The 18,631-nt window shown below is 37.2% G+C and overlaps 1 protein-coding gene across 2 annotated transcripts in view; it reads right to left on the bottom strand.

Moving 5' to 3' along the window:
- Nucleotides 1–18,224, bottom strand: part of LOC142338273 (uncharacterized) — a 114,695-nt gene extending 96,471 nt beyond the window's left edge. The window contains exons 1-3 of one of the 2 annotated variants that reach the window (XM_075387949.1): nucleotides 18,065–18,224; nucleotides 6,735–6,976; nucleotides 4,813–5,016 (exon numbers count right to left, since the gene is read on the bottom strand). In XM_075387949.1, coding sequence (XP_075244064.1) covers nucleotides 4,813–5,016; nucleotides 6,735–6,945 — 415 coding nt within the window. In that variant the 5' untranslated portion in view covers nucleotides 6,946–6,976; nucleotides 18,065–18,224. The remainder of the gene's footprint in view (nucleotides 1–4,812; nucleotides 5,017–6,734; nucleotides 6,977–18,064) is intronic. The other variant, XM_075387950.1, reaches the window with a different exon arrangement.
- Nucleotides 18,225–18,631: the final 407 nt, after the last annotated feature.

The raw sequence follows: 18,631 nt of genomic DNA, 5'->3' as shown, positions 1-18,631 counted from the left end.
TGTTTGAACAAAATCAAAAATTTAAATGAAGTTTCTTTTCAATAGAATAAACAGACAGCTGGATAGGATATAATTAATAGAAATGGTTCTTTGAAACCAAGTCAATGAAAATAATCTTTATTCGATCCGTTAGAATTTTTTTTTCGACCCATCAAATCCGTTCCATAAATATTGTTTGTGATTAAACTATTTTTCAGAAAATTTTTAGTTTGATCACCTGGAGAGCAATAGTGTGTCAACTATAATTGTTCCGACCCTAATTGTGGGGGGAAGAACTATATACTCAAATGGGTTTCTTTTTGTTCAGACAATTTTGGCCGATCGATATATTCTTGGTAGAGAAATGTGAGTGGTACCATTAAAAAGCTCGCCCAGCGTAAAACTCAAAACCAAAAAGGTTTTTTTTGAATTTCTTTCTTTTCGACGAGTTATCTAGGATTGAGGTTTTGTGTGAATACAGGATATTTAGCATGATTTTGTTCACTTTTAGTGTAATTTTTCTTCAAAATAAGACATTTTTTTATTAAATTATGAATTCAAAATTAAAATTTAACAATTAAATTATTAAATTACTAATTTATTAATTAGATTTCACGCCACAAAATGAAACAAAAATGAGTTCCTAATAGACGAAAGCCGATAAAAAGACTAGTTCTGATCTCATAGGGAAGTTTACTATAAAAAAAATCTTTTTTAGAAAACTATGCATAGTTTTGTTTTCTTGAGTAACCTTTTTTCATATCTGGGTTTCCTTAAAGAAAAACCTGATTTACAGTCAAATAAAGCCCAATGAACAAAAAAATTGTTTTCAAGGAGTCGCTCGATTTTTTTTGGCTTCGCTTCTGAGTTTTTGTAATTTTAAATGTGATTTGTGTTTCCTTTTTGAAGTTTTACTAAATTTTTGAAGTCCTGTTGCATAGTGTTTTTGACTAACAGTGCAATAGGTTTCGTAATGCGCATGAAGTGAACCTATCTAGAACTTTCAGTGGACAGCTAATGGCTGTTAAGACTTTAAAAATGATTTTTCGTAAATTTTCGAGAACATTAATTGATAGTAAACTTATTTTCACGAGTTGTTAGTCAGTCCCAGTAGTGACAAGATCCCTTCCTTTTCTACTGTAAACAAAATGAATCCGATTTGCGGTTTCAATTTTTAAATATTTAATATTTGAAATCAATGCCACAAGTTCACAAAAAACTTTCAGAAAATTTTTTTCCTCTTGTTGGTTCCTCTTGAAATCTTATCACATTATCCTGATATTGATTTCTCCCATTGGCTTAGAAAAAAATTTTCAGTGGATCATGGATAAAGTTTTCAAGGAGAAACTTATGGTTTAAACTTATGGCTTTGACTTTCTCCTCACACTTTTCTATTGAATTTTTGGTGTTTGCCTGTACTTGTTGTTTTCTCTATAGCCATAAAACTTATTGTGATGTCCTATAAATTACCTACACATGACAAATAACTTTGTCATCCAATCGAGGCATACGCTCTATTGGAGCGTATTTATTGACTTCCGTTGAAAACTATCGGATTTAATGGCTGTCAAGAATTTAAAATAAATTTTTTGAAACTTTTTTTTTGAAATTTAACCAATCTTAAACGTATTTTTGCAACCTGTTGGTCACTCTCAGAGGGTTTCATTTTTTTCTACTTCAACCAAATTAGTCTAGTTAACGGTTTTATCTTCTAACTATTGGTGTTATGACTTCGATGCAGGAGTTTTCAATTTCTTTAAATTAATTTTTGGATATCATTTTCGTTATTTTTTGGTTCCTTTTGGAAACTTACCACATAATTCTACTATTGGTGGTTGAATTGGCTTAGAGATGACGTTGAATGGATCATACAAAAAGTCTTCAGAGAAAATCTTAATGGATTAATTGGCTTCGACACTTTCTTCTCGCACTTTTCTACTTAAATTATGGATTTTGACTGTATTTATTGTTATTTTCAAGTTTAAGGACCTATTGACTACCTACGAATGACAGACATCTTTGTTACTCATCGTGGCGTAACTTTGCGTATTCATTAGCTTCCGTTTAAAGCTATTGTATCCAATAGCGTTGATACTACGGGTTTTCTCAAAAATTTCGTGGTTTCAATCCTATTTGTTCAGCTTTATTGGTTTATTGGAGTCAACAAATTATAAAGATTTGCAGTGCTGTTAGAAAGTTTATAGAAAAATTTTTAATGAAACGTGTATTTTTCAATGCTCTTTTCTCGCTTATTTTTTTTGAATTTGCTGTTTTTGCTTTTTTACTATTCTTTAGGTAGCCGTAGAATGTTGACCAGCCCACAAATTTTTAATAGAGGACCGAATGAATGATGTAACCCGAAACCGTCAGTTTATTGCGAATAGTCTCAAAGTTTATGATATTAATCAATTTTTTTTATATGTTCGAGGATTTTTCAATTTTGTCAGCTTTCTTTGTTATTTTCGCCAATTTGTAACTTATTCTTCTCACTGAGAGGTCTCATTCAATTTCTTGTATTTTAAAAATTAACATGCTTATTGGTATCATGATGTAACTGATGTGTTGTTTGTCGCACGATATTCGTTTTCATAAAAAGTTATGTGAGTGGTATATTTTTGTTTCTTTTTCTCTTCATTTAGCACAATCGCGTAATAACAGAACCCAATGATTTTCAAATTGAACTTATTCTTTCAATCAGTATAACTTCAACTGAATTAGTTAAAAGGAAATTGAAAAAAATACATAACATTCAGATAATAGCTAATAATTTTAATGGCTTCACTAATTTGTGTTTTCGCAATGTTTGTAATTTTTGTTCGTATTTTTTTGAGTTTTTCTGCATCATTGGTTCAATCCTGTGGCTTAGTATAACGAGAGACAGTTCTTTTTGGTTTCATTATGACTTTTTAGTAAATTTATCAAAACTTATTTAGTTAAAAGCTAATTATTTTTGAAGAATTTTGAAATTATTTGGTTTAAAAATGCTGATTGATTTATGAATTTCGCCTCATTATTCACTTTTGTGTCGACTTTTTACCTAGTCCAACTAAAAAAGTCCCATCTGATGTGTAATTAGAAAAAAAGTAAATTTGTGTAGTAAGGGTTATAATTTGACGTTGTTAATAGGTGCATTTTAATTAAGATATTGAGTTTTTGCCGTGCCAAGAGGTTTTAGTTTTTATTTTCTATAGTAGTTGTTGTTGTTTTTTTTGTCTCGTAGACCGGTCAATGGCAGGTCTCATTGTAATGAGTCATGGCATTTTGAAGTTCAGTTATTAGTTTGGTACTGTAACGATTTTTTAAAACTCAAACATCTATTCTTTGCAAAAATGTAAGTCAAATGACATATAAGTCAAAAACGTAGATGAGGGCGGGTCGGAACATCATGTGCGAACGCACATTAACGGGCCTCCTTGTAAGGATTTGGTTTAGAACAGTTTTATTCGAAATATGATCTCAACTTACCTTACTTCTCATCTGGAAATTCTTGTTGCAAGTTTAAACTGAAGGCGTAAATAATTTCGTTGTTTGGACTAGAAAATTCTCAATCCAACCAGAATACTAGCTCCAAGTCTAATCACGATATTGTTTTGATTAACAAGTTAATACAATCATAAACAAAAGAAGTCACAAACCCGTAACAATAGTAATAATTGCTCATTTGGCATTAAATAGTAGCAGTTTTGAAGCACCCCAGAGAAGAATGTTTGAACACTTAGCACAAATTTTTTAAAAATAATTGACAATTACAGGTTTTTTAAGCCTTTTGATATTGTTGTTTGGGCCATTTGTGGGGGGAGGAAATACCCATTCAAATGGGTTTTTTTGTTCAGTCAATTTTGCCCGATCGATATATTCATCGTAGACAGTTGAGACTGGTATCATTAGAAAGCCTTTCCAGTGTAGCGTATAGAAATGAAAGTATTTTTTAAATATTACTTTTTGAAGGGAGTTATCGAGTTTTAATGTTTTGCGAATAGCAGTCGGAATTCCGATGTTTTTGTTCACATTTTTCTTACTTTTTGACCAAATTTTTGTTAATTTTGCTCAAAATTGGTGAAATTGTTAACAACAATGTCATTCGTTTTACTTTTAAGGTTAGAGGAGGCTTTTCGATTGGTTTTATCCGAGTCTTTTGGATAAAATCTGGTAATTTTTTTGAATTTCAGACTTCTTTAATCAAAAATAGCTCCAAATACGCTTTTTATACCACTTTAATTTATGCCGGAAAAAGAGACGCAATATCTGCTGTCACAACATTTGAAACCTCCCAAGAGACTAGTTCTACTTTTGTTTCCCACAGGAGTGTTCTGGAATTACAATTTCAAAAATTTTGTTCTACTTGTTGTCAACAAGTAACTTAGTCTCTTTATTGACAGAGCAGGTCATTTTCTTGTAGATCCAAACAATATTTGCAATGTTGGTTAATTTTTGATAGACGTCTTTAGAGCTTAAAATGCGTTTTCAGAAGATTTTTTAAAGCTTTTGCGTAAAGACCCTTTACAAGGAAGACATTTAAAATCAACGGAGACGCCAACGGAAAATTCAAACGTTTTCTGCCGATTTAAATTTTAGTGGTTTTCAATGTTTTATAGTTTTAATGATTCAACACTGTCTTCGATAAAATTTATGTGAATCTTGTGTTCTCTCCGTATTCCGCATTTGATGTTTTTGTCGTCTTATGATTCGGCCTCGCTATTAGCAAGCACAACTAGCTTCCTCAGCAGTTGCAAGATAATCTGTTTTCATTTTAGGTTGAGAGATTACGGTTTGTTTGAATTACAGTATAAACTCAACCCGCCGGGATATAAAAATAAGGTTTATGATGCTAACGGGCAAAACCAGGCAAGCATATATTTGTAATGACGAGAGGGCGAGCCAGCAGAACATCAATCACACCCACAAAGTGCAAAAGAATCATCACAATGACAATAATTGTCACCATCATCGCCAGAACCAGAAACACTCCGGCTGCAGTGAGGTCAGATATGAACCATGTCACCGATTTGTCACTGCCATATCGATAATCGGACATGTCTGGAACAAAAAGATTCCGGGTGGAATGGAACTCTTTTAAGTAGAGCAAGAAATGGGTTTTTTTCTCTTTTTCTTAAATCAAAACCTCGAAAAAGCCCGATTAAAAAAAGATCTATTGTCTTGCAAGATGTCTTTCCAAAAAAAATGAAGGTGATACGTAGTTCTTCTTTTTTTCCTGCAAAAAATTCTTGATAAATTTAAAATCCGTTTTCTGTTACTTTCATCGACAAGCATATTACTGGAGCTGAGCGGGTGATGTCAATTGTTTAAATTCAATAGATAATATCCTTACTGGAAATTAATAAACTGGTAAAGGGTTACTAATACTCAAAATTTTGATAAGAAATTGTTGTCTGCTCGGGAAGATTAATGTTTTGACAAGGAAACAATTGTAATGACCTCCAAAAGTTTCTCACCAATATGCGGCACAGAAATTATTGTACCTGCACTACTTTGATTGTTTTAGTGTCTTTTTGGTTCTTCGGAAAAAGCAATATTGACATTAAAAAGTATTCAAGATCTTGCCAAGATCTGAGAAAACCGAGCACTGGGAAACACTTCCGTATTGCTCGACTAGAATGACCATCTTCCAGATGAGTCGAGCAAAAACTAAATCATCTGCTAAATTCTGGCTTGCTGGTCCGCGTATAGATAGTTGGTTCATTAAAACTATTGCTACGTTTCGCGTCTTTCCCAAACGAATGCCGGAAATGTTTTCTCAGCAAATGTTTTTTAATACAATTTTTTTCTGCAAAGCCGTTTTCCAGTACAAAGCCCCTTTTACTACAAAAACATTGTTTGTTGAAGACATAAACGTATTGTAAAATATTTTTAATCATTGTCCCGTGCCCCCAAAACCTATAGTGCGTCCTCTAATTACCACATTACCGTAAAGCGCCCAAGTTAACCCCCATTACCACATTACCGTAAAGCGCCCAAGTTAACCCCCATTACCACATTACCGTAAAGCGCCCAAGTTAACCCCCATTACCACATTACCGTAAAGCGCCCAAGTTAACCCCCATTACCACATTACCGTAAAGCGCCCAAGTTAACCCCCATTACCACATTACCGTAAAGCGCCCAAGTTAACCCCCATTACCACATTACCGTAAATAAATCATACGGGGGCTAATGTTTAGTAAAAGTATAGAGTTTGGGGGGTTATTTTCTATCGAGCATTACAATTTGTAATTAGAGGAAGCACTTTAGGTTTTGGGGAATGGGACAATGATTAAAAATATTTTACAATACGTTTATGTCTTCAACAAACAATGTTTTTGTACTAAAAGGGGCTTTGTATTGAAAAACGGCTTTGCAGAAAAAAAATGTTGTAAAAACATTTGCTGAGAGAACATTTCAGACATTTGTTCATGGTGAACTTACTTACTTTACAATTAATTTTTGCATTCATATTTTACATTATAGTGTTTGAGTGTCAAAAAGGAACGCCCCCGGACCGAGTTATCACCCCTATTCCACCCCTAATTAGCGGGGATTAGGTGTAATCCGTTTTCCACTGTTGTTTATCGGGGAGAAGAGTGTAAGAGTGTAATTTTTAAAAAATTACACTTTAATTACACCCTTTTATCAACTCTTTGTACACTCTTTGTAAAGAGTGTAACTAAGGGTGGAATGATAAAAGATAACACTATTTTTCCACCCTTATTTTGAATATCAATTATTTTTACACTCTTACACCCTTGTTTATAGTTTACCTATGAGAGTGAAGCATATCTTGAAATCATTGCGATAGTGACACCAACTCCAGAACCCAATTTCATCTTTTTGCACTCCGTGCTTGTATTGGAACAGCTGGGTAGCGTTTCCTATTCCCATTAGGAAGAGAGCCAGAAGTGCCATGGATATGGCTGCTATCAACAGAATCGTCCCTCGATCCATCTTACACGTCGCCTTATTCTTCTCCATCACTGTTTTAATTCAGATCTCTGTTTGAATTCTTGGAAGTTATTGTGATTTTTGAAATTGACTTGAGAGCTTTTAAAATTAGGATTGTTTCAGTTTATATGACCTCCCTCAGCTTCAAGCACCCCCACCCGGTTATGCAACCAGTGCGTGCCAAGAACTGACGTTTCCGCTGGTGCAAATTACATTCACCCAAACATTTTCTGTTTCTTTGCGCCTGTTAAGCCCGCACTGAGAATTTCTTCGGATTCAAACATAAGAAATCGTCGGTGTTCGTCCGTTTTATTTCGCCAAAACTAATCAAAGCCCTTACGTTTTTTCCGTTGTTTTGATTGGTTTTCGTCGGTATTTAAAAGTAAGAATCGTCGGTTTTTGCCGTTCTAAAAATCTTACAAAATGGACAATCCTTGTCCGGTCTCGAACCTACCACCCCTAGATTACTAGCCACATTTTTCTCCACTGCAACACCTCTCATTTATTTTTACTATACCTCTTTTGTATTTAAATCAAATTGAGACCAACGATACCGACTAAAACGACGATAATCGATACCTGCTACATCAAATACCGACAAAAACGACGACAATCGACATTTCCTACATAAAAAAACCGACGAAATTTACAAAAATTGACAAACAACGATGCTTCTTGCATCGATTTTGTCGCATTTTCTCAACACGGGAACCTACCCCAGCCCAGATTCTTCTGCGTAAGAATCGCCGGTATATTTTTGTTAAATGTCTCCAGCTGATCAAAACGACCATAAACAGCCAAGATGTCTAGGGAAGTGACAATTTTGACCGGTTTTGAAGGTTTATTGACCGGTAATTTTTAAAAGAAGTTTATAAGATGTTACCCAATTGTCAATTTCTGTATGATTTGCTTTGAGTTTTGCAGTGAAACATTTAAGATATGCAGTATTCAGCAGTGAAGTTTATTTTGGACCGCATTACCGCATTCAACCGTAAAAATTGCAAATCGGATTTTTCCCGTCTGTACCCCCACTTACTCACTTGCAATACTTATACATCATGATTTGTTATTTATTAGCACGTGCATTCTAATTGGGGATGCAAAACCTAAGTGGTATCCAAAGGGAAAAAATTCCGCAAATCTTACAAAAATTTACATCCAATTTCAACTGAAAATATGCAAAAAATCCCGGTCCTAAAATTCAGCCAGTAAAAATGGCTTTTTCATTGTTTTTTATGCTAATAGAAAACGCTTCAATCAGTTAACAGAGTTGATGAAATAAACTCAAATAAATATCAACTGTAACGGCTGCTCTCCTTGTGTTTCACAAAGAGAGTTTTACACCGCCCAGTTCGTTCTGAGTGGTTACAAAATCTGTCCAGATACTTCGTTGATGCAGTTTGCTTTTGTAACTGTATATCCGCTCTGCTGTACTTACCGTTGCATTAACTAATTTGACTTACTTAGTTTAGGATTTTCTCTCAATTGAACTGGGTCCACAAATCACACAATACGGGGTCTCTTTATGTTTACCAGTCCAATCGTTTTGATGAAACAAATCTAAGGCAAAAAAATATGCCTAAGAAGTGTTATGAAAATTGGTTTCTACCTTAATCCTAGTTGTGTGTGTGTGTGTGTGTGTGTGTTGCGATTTTCGCAGAGTACTCACGAATTGAAGACTGGAAATCAGGACACAGAAAATTGAATTCACTGCTCGAGACGTTTTCGATACAAGACACAATATTTGATATAATATTGCTCAAGACAAATTTTTGTTATCAAGACACAGTTTAATTTTAACAAATATACTGCTCAAGGGTTTGGTTTTAGCAAGACGCAGTAACAAATATACTGCTCAAGACTATATTATTTCAACCATTTCATTGCTGAGTTTGTTTGCTAGCTCGAGTTGCTTGGCTGACAAAACAATTGGAGTTGTTATGGGTTCTTATTTTTGTTCAGTTTGTTAACAATTTTTTTAATGACGTGGCATACGCGGCTGTTTCCGATTTGCTATACACAGTTTTCTCGCTAGGGGGATGGATAATCCTGATGAAAATAGAGTACAGTAGTAGTTTTCGTCCTACGCATTTGTTTCGATCTAGTGAATCTGTGCTGATTTTTTACTTCCTACGCAATTTTGTTATTCCTTAAGCTCAGCTCCAACATCGCCGGCCCTTTTTTCCTTCGTGAAAACATCATTGCTAGTTGGTAGTACTGGAGCGAGCTTCACTACTGGTCTCTTGTAGTATCCATTTTTCGTTCGGACGTTCACTGATCGAATCACTCCGTCGGAACCTTCATTTTTCGTTCGGACTTTCACTGATCGAATCACTCCGTCGGAACCGCATGTCGTAATATCCACGTTTGTCACTGTCTTCCACTAACCAAACAAGATCACTCTGCTGAAGTTTTCTGTCCGTTGTGGTCTGCCATTTCTTTCGACTACTCAACGTCGGCAAGTACTCTTTGCGGAATCTGTCCCAGATGAGGTCTGCGTAAGCTTGTGTTTGTCGGAAGAGCTTTCTATGATCAACAAATTGCTTTGCACCTGATAGATACAGTAAACAAAGATTCTTGTTGCCAAGTAGGAAATGGTTCGGAGTAAAAGCTTCTAAATCCCTAGCATCAGAACTGACGGGCGTCAGCGGTCTAGCATTCAACGTCTGTTCAACAAGACACATCGTGGTCGACAGAACATCTTCCGTGACTGATCGATTGCCCAGCACTGCATACATTGCCTTCTTGCAATTCCTAACCAGTCTTTTCCACACTCCTCTAAAGTGTGGTGCTGCAGGTGGGTTGAACTTCCATCTGATACCTTGTTGAATCAGATGTTCTTCAATTTGCCTCTTGTTCCATGCTACTATATACTCTGTCAGTTCTTTTTCAGCTCCAACGAAGTTTGTCCCGTTATCGCTTATCATTTTGACCGGTTTGCCTCTTCGAGCAATGAATCGCATAATTGCGTTCAGACAACAATCAGTGTCTAGTTTTGGTACAATCTCTATATGTATCGCACGTACAGTAAGACATGTGAACAGACAGCACCAACGCTTTTCGTTTCTTCGACCAACCTTTACTGTGAATGGTCCGAAATAGTCTACGCCCACATTCGAGAACACTGTTGATGCGACTAATCGTTCTTCAGGTAGATCTGACATTACTGGTGCCTTTGCTTGGGCTCTTCCCTTTCGACATCTAATGCATTTGTTTTTGATCGATCTCAAAGACTTTCGTATGCCTAGGATCCAGAATTTCTGCTGAACTTTGTTTCTGACATGTTCAGTACCTTCGTGATGACTATTCTTATGTTCATTTCGCAAGAATAGTTCAACTACATGGTGCTTCCAATGTAACAGTATTAGATGCTTGGTTCCGAAGTTCAATTGACTTTTACCTATTCTGCCATGAGCACGAATAAGTCCTTGCTGGTCTATGAATGGAAAAAACTGGAGGATTTTGCTGTTTTTTAGAATTTATTTTCAGCCTTGAGAGATTTCATCTCTTCAGCAAACTGTTCTTGCTTCAGTAGTCTGAAGATGCCTGATTGTGCACCCTCTTTTTCTTCAGCACTTAATGTATTTGTTGCCGGTGTGTGTTTTCTAAATACGCACTGTACGTATGCCATTGTATTTACAAGTCAATTGAAATTGCTGAATTGTTCCCACTGAATCATCAGCTTCTCCTCAATCTTTGCGAAGAAGACCATTTGGTGGTTTTGTTCGTCTGAAGCAAATAATAAATTCACTTGTTCAGGCCATTCGTTCTCTCGGTGCTTCAACCAGGCCGGCCCAGTGAGCCATTCACTTCTCTTATGTTCGTCAACAATGACCGCTCGTGTGCCGATGTCAGCTCGATTGTTAATACCACTCACATGATTCCACTGTGAAACATTAGTTGTGTCCAAAATCTCACCCACTCTGTTTGCGACAAACACCTGTTGCCTACGGTGGGAGCTGAGAATCCCCTGCAGAACAGTAGTGGAGTCTGACCAAAAGTTACAACTGTGAATCTTCGTTTCGTGTTCTTTCACTATCTGTTCTTTAAGTTTCACCGCCATCACTGCTGCTTGTAGTTCCAAGCGTGGTATGGAAAGGAGTCGCATCGGTGCAACTCTGCACTTTCCGATTACAAATGCTAAGTCTGCTGAGTATTCTTTGGGTTTTGAACGTAGGTATACCACTGTGCACATTTTGTCTTTAGATGCGTCGGCAAACACATGAAGTTCCCATTTGTCTTTGGCTGTGCTGAAGTATCTTTTATCAATGCTGGTTTCTGCTACTACTGGGAGCTGGTCTTTCCATTTCAGAAACTCCTCTTTTCCGTTAAGTTCCACTGACTTGTCCCAATGTTGTCCATTTTTTGTCCAGATGCTTTTCAGGAGTCGTCTCATATGAACACTGAATGGTGCAAACAGTCCAAGAGCATCAAACAGTGAAGAAACTAGAGAAAACATCTTCCTTTGGGTGATTGGGGTCTCAACTTTTTTGCTTGTACCTCTACAAACCTGTAGACTATCATCGATAATCTTCTACTGAAGCCCAAGCACAGATGAACCTTCCTTGCCGGGTTCTACTTCAACCTGCTTTGTGTTGCTGATTGATCTCAAATCCTCTGGGATTGCGTTGGTTACCACGTCGCTGTTGGTGATCCACTTCTTCAGTTCAAATCCATTTTTTGAGAGAAGAGGTTGAAGTTGTTCGAAAACCTTGATTGCTACCGACTGAGTGCTTCGACTGACTTGATGAAATCGTCCATGTAGAAGTTGTTTTGGATTGTTTTTGCTGCAATTGGGAACTCGTCCTCGTTATCGATGGCTACTCGCTTCAGAGCGTAGTTGGCACATGTTGGTGAACTCTTTGCTCCGAAAAAACATGACGTTGATACTCGTAAATTTGCACAGGTTCGTTCACTGTTGGTCGCCACAGGAATTTCAAGCAGCTTTTATCCCGTTCAGGAACTTGCACTTGCAGAAACATTGATTCAATATCTGCGGTTAGGGCTATTGGTCCTTCTCGAGATCTGAATATTGTTCCGATCAATCCGTGTAGTAGACCAGATCCGGCTAACAGCTTGTCATTTAGGCATAAGTCCTTGTATTTTGCTGCAGCGTTGCAAACACGGCGAAATATACCCGGTTTGTTGGGGTTTAGTACTGGATGGTGTGGCAAATACCATTCCCCTCCGAAAGTGCCTTTGACTTCCGATTTACCAAGGATCTTCACAAATCCCTTTTCCACATCTGTATCAATTGACTGTTGATACAACTCTTTTAAATTTGGTTCATGTTGGAATCTTCATTCCAGTGAGTAGAGTTCACCAAGTGCTGAGCTGTAATTGTTTGGAAGATTGGGTTCTGGTTCATTCCAGAGCATGCCCACTTCGTACCGCTCGCCTGTAAACTTTGTCTGTCGTGTTCTCTAGAAACTTCTGAGCTTGCTGCTCTTTCTTTGATTGACTTACAACATTTATTTTGGAAGCATAAGTTTCTATGTCCCACCATGATTGGATATTTTCTGCCACTTTCACATCTTCTGTGAAGGCAAAATGACAAACATTTTGACTTTTCTTGCCTGTCATGGGACCACTGAGTACCCATCCTAATTCTGTTAAGACGGCGAAAGGCTCACTTCATGTTTCAATCTTATAGTCCAATGGACGTTGAATTTCGTAGGCATCTTGCCAAAGTATGATGCCTACATCCATCAGGTTGAATGTTCTGTTAGTGAGAACATTCAAGTGTCTGAATTTGTTCTTCAGTTCCTTGTAGTCATATGTTGTGTTTCCCAACGAGATTGATGGGTGTGCAAACGCTTCAATCGAATGCACCTTTGAATGTGGCCCCTTTATTGTGATAGGAACCTTCTCTGTCCTCAAATCGTGCGTCCCATGTATGCCAGCTATGTTCAAGGTAACGTCTGTGCCTTTGGATTGTAGCTGATTCTTGACACTTTGATCCTGTTGACCCACTATCGAGGAAAGCGTAGGTAGTCAACCTGTTACCAGCGCTCTGAACCGATACCGGAACTATTTGAAGAAAACTAGTAACTTGGTTACTCTTTTTGATTGTTGCTGCGCTTACATTAACTGCGTGACTACCCTCATCCATTTGGTTTTCTGAGTGTAGCAGTCTGTTGTGCCTTTCGGTACATCCATTTATACTGCAGGGGTGGACTTTACAATCTTTGATTGCATGCCCTTTCCCCAGACAACCATAACATAAGTGTTCTTTTCTAACTGCTGCGTAGCGATCGGTGACATTCATATTCTTAAATATTGGACAGTTCCATATTTTATGAGTGCCATCCGCTAGTGGACAGTTGCTTTTTTGCATTTGATTGGTTTCGTTCGCATTCGAACTCGCACTAACGTTTGACAATTTCAAGAATCGTTTTTCCTTGTTAGCTTTTGGTCGATCATCTTCCTTTCTTTCGCTCTTGGTTGATGGCATTCCTTCATGGACAAAAGCCATTCGAGCTAACCATTTTTCATGGAGAGTGAGAGTGGGTCTATCTTCGTGACACTCGTCAACGAAGAAGAACCACTTTTCTTTCAAGTTTGGGGGCAGTTTTTCAATTGCCACTTGCAGTGTTGAACTTGAACTCAGATCGCCCTCATAATTGTATTGCTTCAGTACATTAACTAGGTTGCTGATTGTTATTGAGTAATTAATTATAGCCGTTGAGTCGTGCATTCGAATTGGTTGTTGTTTGCGCAATATGTTAAGCTGAGCGTCGACAATTAGGTAAGGTCGCCCAAACTTCCGTCCCAGGAGTTCCCACGCTTGAGCGTAAAACTCTCCCGAATAGCCCATTCCTGATATAGCAGACTTTGCTTTACCTGTCAACAATGTTTTCAAGTGGCTCATTTTTTCGGAGTCAGGTATATCGCGATGGTGAACCGTTGCTTTGAACATATTCGACCACTCCGGCCACTCTAGGGGGTTTCCGTCGAATGAACTCAACTTCAACTTAGGTAGTTGACTACTACTGCTTGGTTTATCACGCTTAAACTTGTCTTGTTCCCAGGATGCGCTGGCACGGTCTCCACTTGGTGACCGTGACTTAAGTACACCTTCGCGATTGAATCTTACCCTGGGATAATTTTTGTCGATCCTGGTTTTCGCACGCTCGAAACTATAATCGTGCAAGTTGGAGGATTTATCCGAGTTATCGAGCTAACCGGAAACATCTTTGTTCTTCGGGGTTTTCCAATTGAATGGTGATCTACTTCGAATACTAGGGGCTGCACTTTTATCAGAATCTGATGCTCTTGCGTCAAGAGCTTCTTTCTCGTATTCCAGTTTCAGTGCACCTTCTTCTTCAAAAAGTTGCATCTACTTTTCAATTTCTTCCCTTTTCAATTCGAATTCAATTTTCTTCAACCTCATTTTTGCTGCAAAGTCTTTCTCTAAAGCCGCAAGTTTTTTTGCTTTTTTAGCTTGTCTATCAGAGGAGGCCTTTATATCATTGTCCTTGTTTGGGTTTCCATTTTCAACAGTTCGTTGAGAAACTCCGACATCAGACAGTGAAATCTTCGCGGCAGTTGGTTCTGCATCGCTTGTCAATTGAACAGTTTGATTCTGTTGATCCGTCATGTTTGTTTCTCCGTGGATATACGGTAACCACTCTGCGTTTAATGTTTGTAAGAAGTTTAGTCGTTTGGCTTCGTAACGTTCAAACAATTCGGGATCACGAAGAGTAGTTGCCAGCTTCCGAGAAGGAGTGCAATAAGAGTTGTCAAGCTTCAGTATCTGTTGATAAATGGTCTTGAGTTTGCTTGATCTATCGTTGTTTCTGATTAGCTCCTGGCCCTCCTGAGTTTTTTCGTCGAGTCTTTTTTTACAGTTGCTAATCTGTCTTTGCAAAATTTCTTGACTCTGTGACGGAGTCACTTCATTTGTACTTTGGGGCTGCAGCTTGAATCCCTACAGTACTTTCGTTTATTTGCATTAATTAAGCTTTGATATTTAACTTCTAATGCACTTTGCCTAATTGGCTTTGCGTCGTTGAATTGCCTGTTCAGTTTTGCTTTATTCGTTGATGCCTTTGGCACTTCACTTGTTGAGTTGGACAGCAGTTTGTTCTTCATTGTCCGGGTCGGCGGACCAAATATAACGGCTGCTCTCCTTGTGTTTCACAAAGAGAGTTTTACACCGCCCAGTTCGTTCTGAGTGGATACAAAATCTGTTGGGATACTTCGTTGATGCAGTTTGCTTTTATAACTGTATATCCGCTCTGCTGTACTTACCGTTGCATTAACTAATTTGACTTACTTAGTTTAGGATTTTCTCTCAGTTGAACTGGATCCACAGATCACACAATACGGGATCGCTTTATGTTTACCAGTCCAATCGTTTTGATGAAACAAATCTAAGGCAAAAATATATGCCTAAGAAGTGTTATGAAAATTGGATTCTAACTTAATCCTAGGTGTGTGTGTGTGTGTTGCGATTTTCGAAGAGTACTCACGAGTTGAAGACTGGAAATCAGGACACAGAAAATTGAATTCACTGCTCGAGACGTTTTCGCTACAAGACACAATATTTGATATAATATTGCTCAAGACAAATTTTTGTTATCAAGACACAGTTTAATTTTAACAAATATAGTGCTCAAGGGTTTGGTTTTAGCAAGACGCCGTAACAAATATATTGCTCAAGACTATATTGTTTCAACAATTTTGTTGCTGATTTTATTTGCTAGCTCGAGTTGCTAGGCTGACAAAACAATTGGAGTTGTTATGAGTTCTTATTTTTGATCAGTTTGTGAACAATTTTATTGCTGATTTTATTTGCTAGCTCGAGTTGCTAGGCTGACAAAACAATTGGAGTTGTTATGAGTTCTTCTTTTTGATCAGTTTGTGAACAATTTTTTGCTGACGTGGCATACGCGGCTGTTTCTGATTTGCTATACACAGTTTTCTCGCTAGGGGGATGGATAATCCGGATAAAAATAGAGTACAGTAATAGTTTTCGTCCTACGCATTTATTTCGATCTGATTTGAATCTGTGCTGATTTTTTACTTCCTACGCAAATTTGTTATTTCTTAAGCTCAGCTCCAACATCAACGTTTCCGTATAGGGGGGGTATAAAACACCAATATTTACGCAGCTTCTCCTGAAAAATGGGTAGAACCTGAACTATATTTAGTTGCATTTGAGCAGATAACATTTTTCAAACACAGTAAACTTTAATCCGACAGAGTAGTTCTCCAATATTTGTTTGTTTGTTACTACCCAGTCGCCAGTCCCAGTCCGGAGGAGAAAAGAAGAGAGAAAATTCGCCATAAAATACTTGAAATTGTCAAAATTTGGTCATTTTTATATGTAATGCCTTAGCCCACACTCATAAAGTTGTTTGATTTTATCCGCCAATTAGAATGGAGGAGGAAAACACTATAAGAAAATACTGAAAACTCTGACAGCATGGTTACTTAATTCAAATTCACAAAAAATTTTTCTAAAAACCGTTTAGCTTTTTATTAAATTATTTAATTTGATTTTAACTTTACTTCCGATTATTTTGCCTGCAAGCGTCGGATTTCACTATTAACGACAATTTCTTATTTTCAATTACATTCTTATTTACAATTATTATTTACAATACAAGACACAATATTTGATATAATATTGCTCAAGACAAATTTTTGTTATCAAGACACAGTTTAATTTTAACAAATATACTGCTCAAGGGTTTGGTTTTAGCAAGACGCCGTAATAAATATACTGCTCAAGACTATATTATTTCAACAATTTTATTGCTGATTTTATTTGCTAGCTCGAGTTGCTAGGCTGACAAAACAATTGGAGTTGTTATGAGTTCTTATTTTTGATCAGTTTGTGAACAATTTTATTGCTGATTTTATTTGCTAGCTCGAGTTGCTAGGCTGACAAAACAATTGGAGTTGTTATGAGTTCTTATTTTTGATCAGTTTGTGAACAATTTTTTGCTGACGTGGATTACGCGGCTGTTTCTGATTTGCTATACACAGTTTTCTCGCTAGGGGGATGGATAATCCGGATAAAAATAGAGTACAGTAATAGTTTTCGTCCTACGCATTTATTTCGATCTGATTTGAATCTGTGCTGATTTTTTACTTCCTACGCAAATTTGTTATTTCTTAAGCTCAGCTCCAACATCAACGTTTCCGTATAGGGGGGGGGGTATAAAACACCAATGTTTACGCAGCTTCTCTTGAAAATTGGGTAGAACCTGAACGATATTTAGTTGCATTTGAGCAGATAACATTTTTCAAAGACAGTAAACTTTAATCCGACAGAGTAGTTCTCCAATATTTGTTTGTTTGTTACTACCCAGTCGCCAGTCCCAGTCCGGAGGAGAAAAGAAGAGAGAAAATTCGCCATAAAATACTTGAAATTGTCAAAATTTGGTCATTTTTATATGTAATGCCTTAGCCCATACTCATAAAGTTGTTTGATTTTATCCGCCAATTAGAATGGAGGAGGAAAACACTATAAGAAAATACTGAAAACTCTGACAGCATGGTTACTTAATTCAAATTCACAGAAAATTTTTCTAAAAACCGTTTAGCTTTTTAATAAATTATTTAATTTGATTTTAACTTTACTTCCGATTATTTTGCTTTCAAGCGTCGGATTTCACTATTAACGACAATTTCTTGTTTTCAATTACATTCTTATTTACAATTTATTCTTATTCATTTTTATTTATTTTCTTATTTACAATTTCGTAAAACAGAAGAGATACCATCTTTCTTACATGTAGAAGAGACCATTTCTGGACTAGGTCAGTACACTGGCATCCCCCAGTCAGAGAGCACGATCCATTTCACGCCCTCCTAAGCTCTGGGGTGCACAGACGGAAAAGATCGCACTTTCGAGCATTATTTAACATCTGTGTCATAAGAAATGCGCTGAGTACGCTGAAATTTTAAAGTATCAGCACTTTCACGAAATTTTAGAGCATTTCAGCGTATTTCTTGCAAAAAATGCACTGAAATGGCATGGGAAAGGCGCTGACATCCGGACTCGGGTTTTTAACTTTTAGAACATTAACCTGTTTTAGACTCTGTCACCAAATATGTAAAAAAAACTTACATTAACTTTTAATGTAAAACAGAACTAATATCTGTAAGGTCAAGTAACTGAGCTGAGTTTAATAACGCTCTCAAGTCAATGCAAATTTGACTCTGCTGGCAATCAAAACCACCACAGCAACAAAATTATAACAAGCGTAATTGTTGCAAAGAATTTCAATAGTATGCAAACAATCCTAGACCGGAAATGCTGATCAAAACTCAACGGAAATCAGCAGTCACACCTACAAAACAAGGCCTAATTTATTTGGTGGGAAGTCAACTTTAGAGACCTGATTATAACTAAATTTTGTCAAATTAAAAGAACCTGCCGTAAAGAGATGACACATTTTACGGCATTTCTGTAAGAATGTATCAGAATAACTGCACTCAAACTTTTTGCAACGCAACACGTTTTGTTGAAAGATGGGGTCTTTCCCATTATAACCCCCCCCCCCCAGCTTAGTGGTCAGATACCTATAGCCCCCAATAATGGTAAAATTACCATAGTGGGGGGCTGTAAGTTTATGGGGGAGGGGGCTGTAAGTTTATGGGAGGGGGGGGGGCTGTAAGTTTATGGGGGAGGGGGCTGTAAGTTTATGGGGGGGGGGGGGGGGGGGGCTCTAATGGGAAAGATCCGAAAGATGTATCAAAA

Source organism: Convolutriloba macropyga, chromosome 4 (assembly GCF_964194025.1).
Source record: "Convolutriloba macropyga chromosome 4, txConMacr16.3, whole genome shotgun sequence".
Taxonomy (NCBI): Eukaryota; Metazoa; Xenacoelomorpha; order Acoela; family Convolutidae; genus Convolutriloba; species Convolutriloba macropyga.
This window is presented reverse-complemented; position numbering and strand designations above follow the sequence as displayed.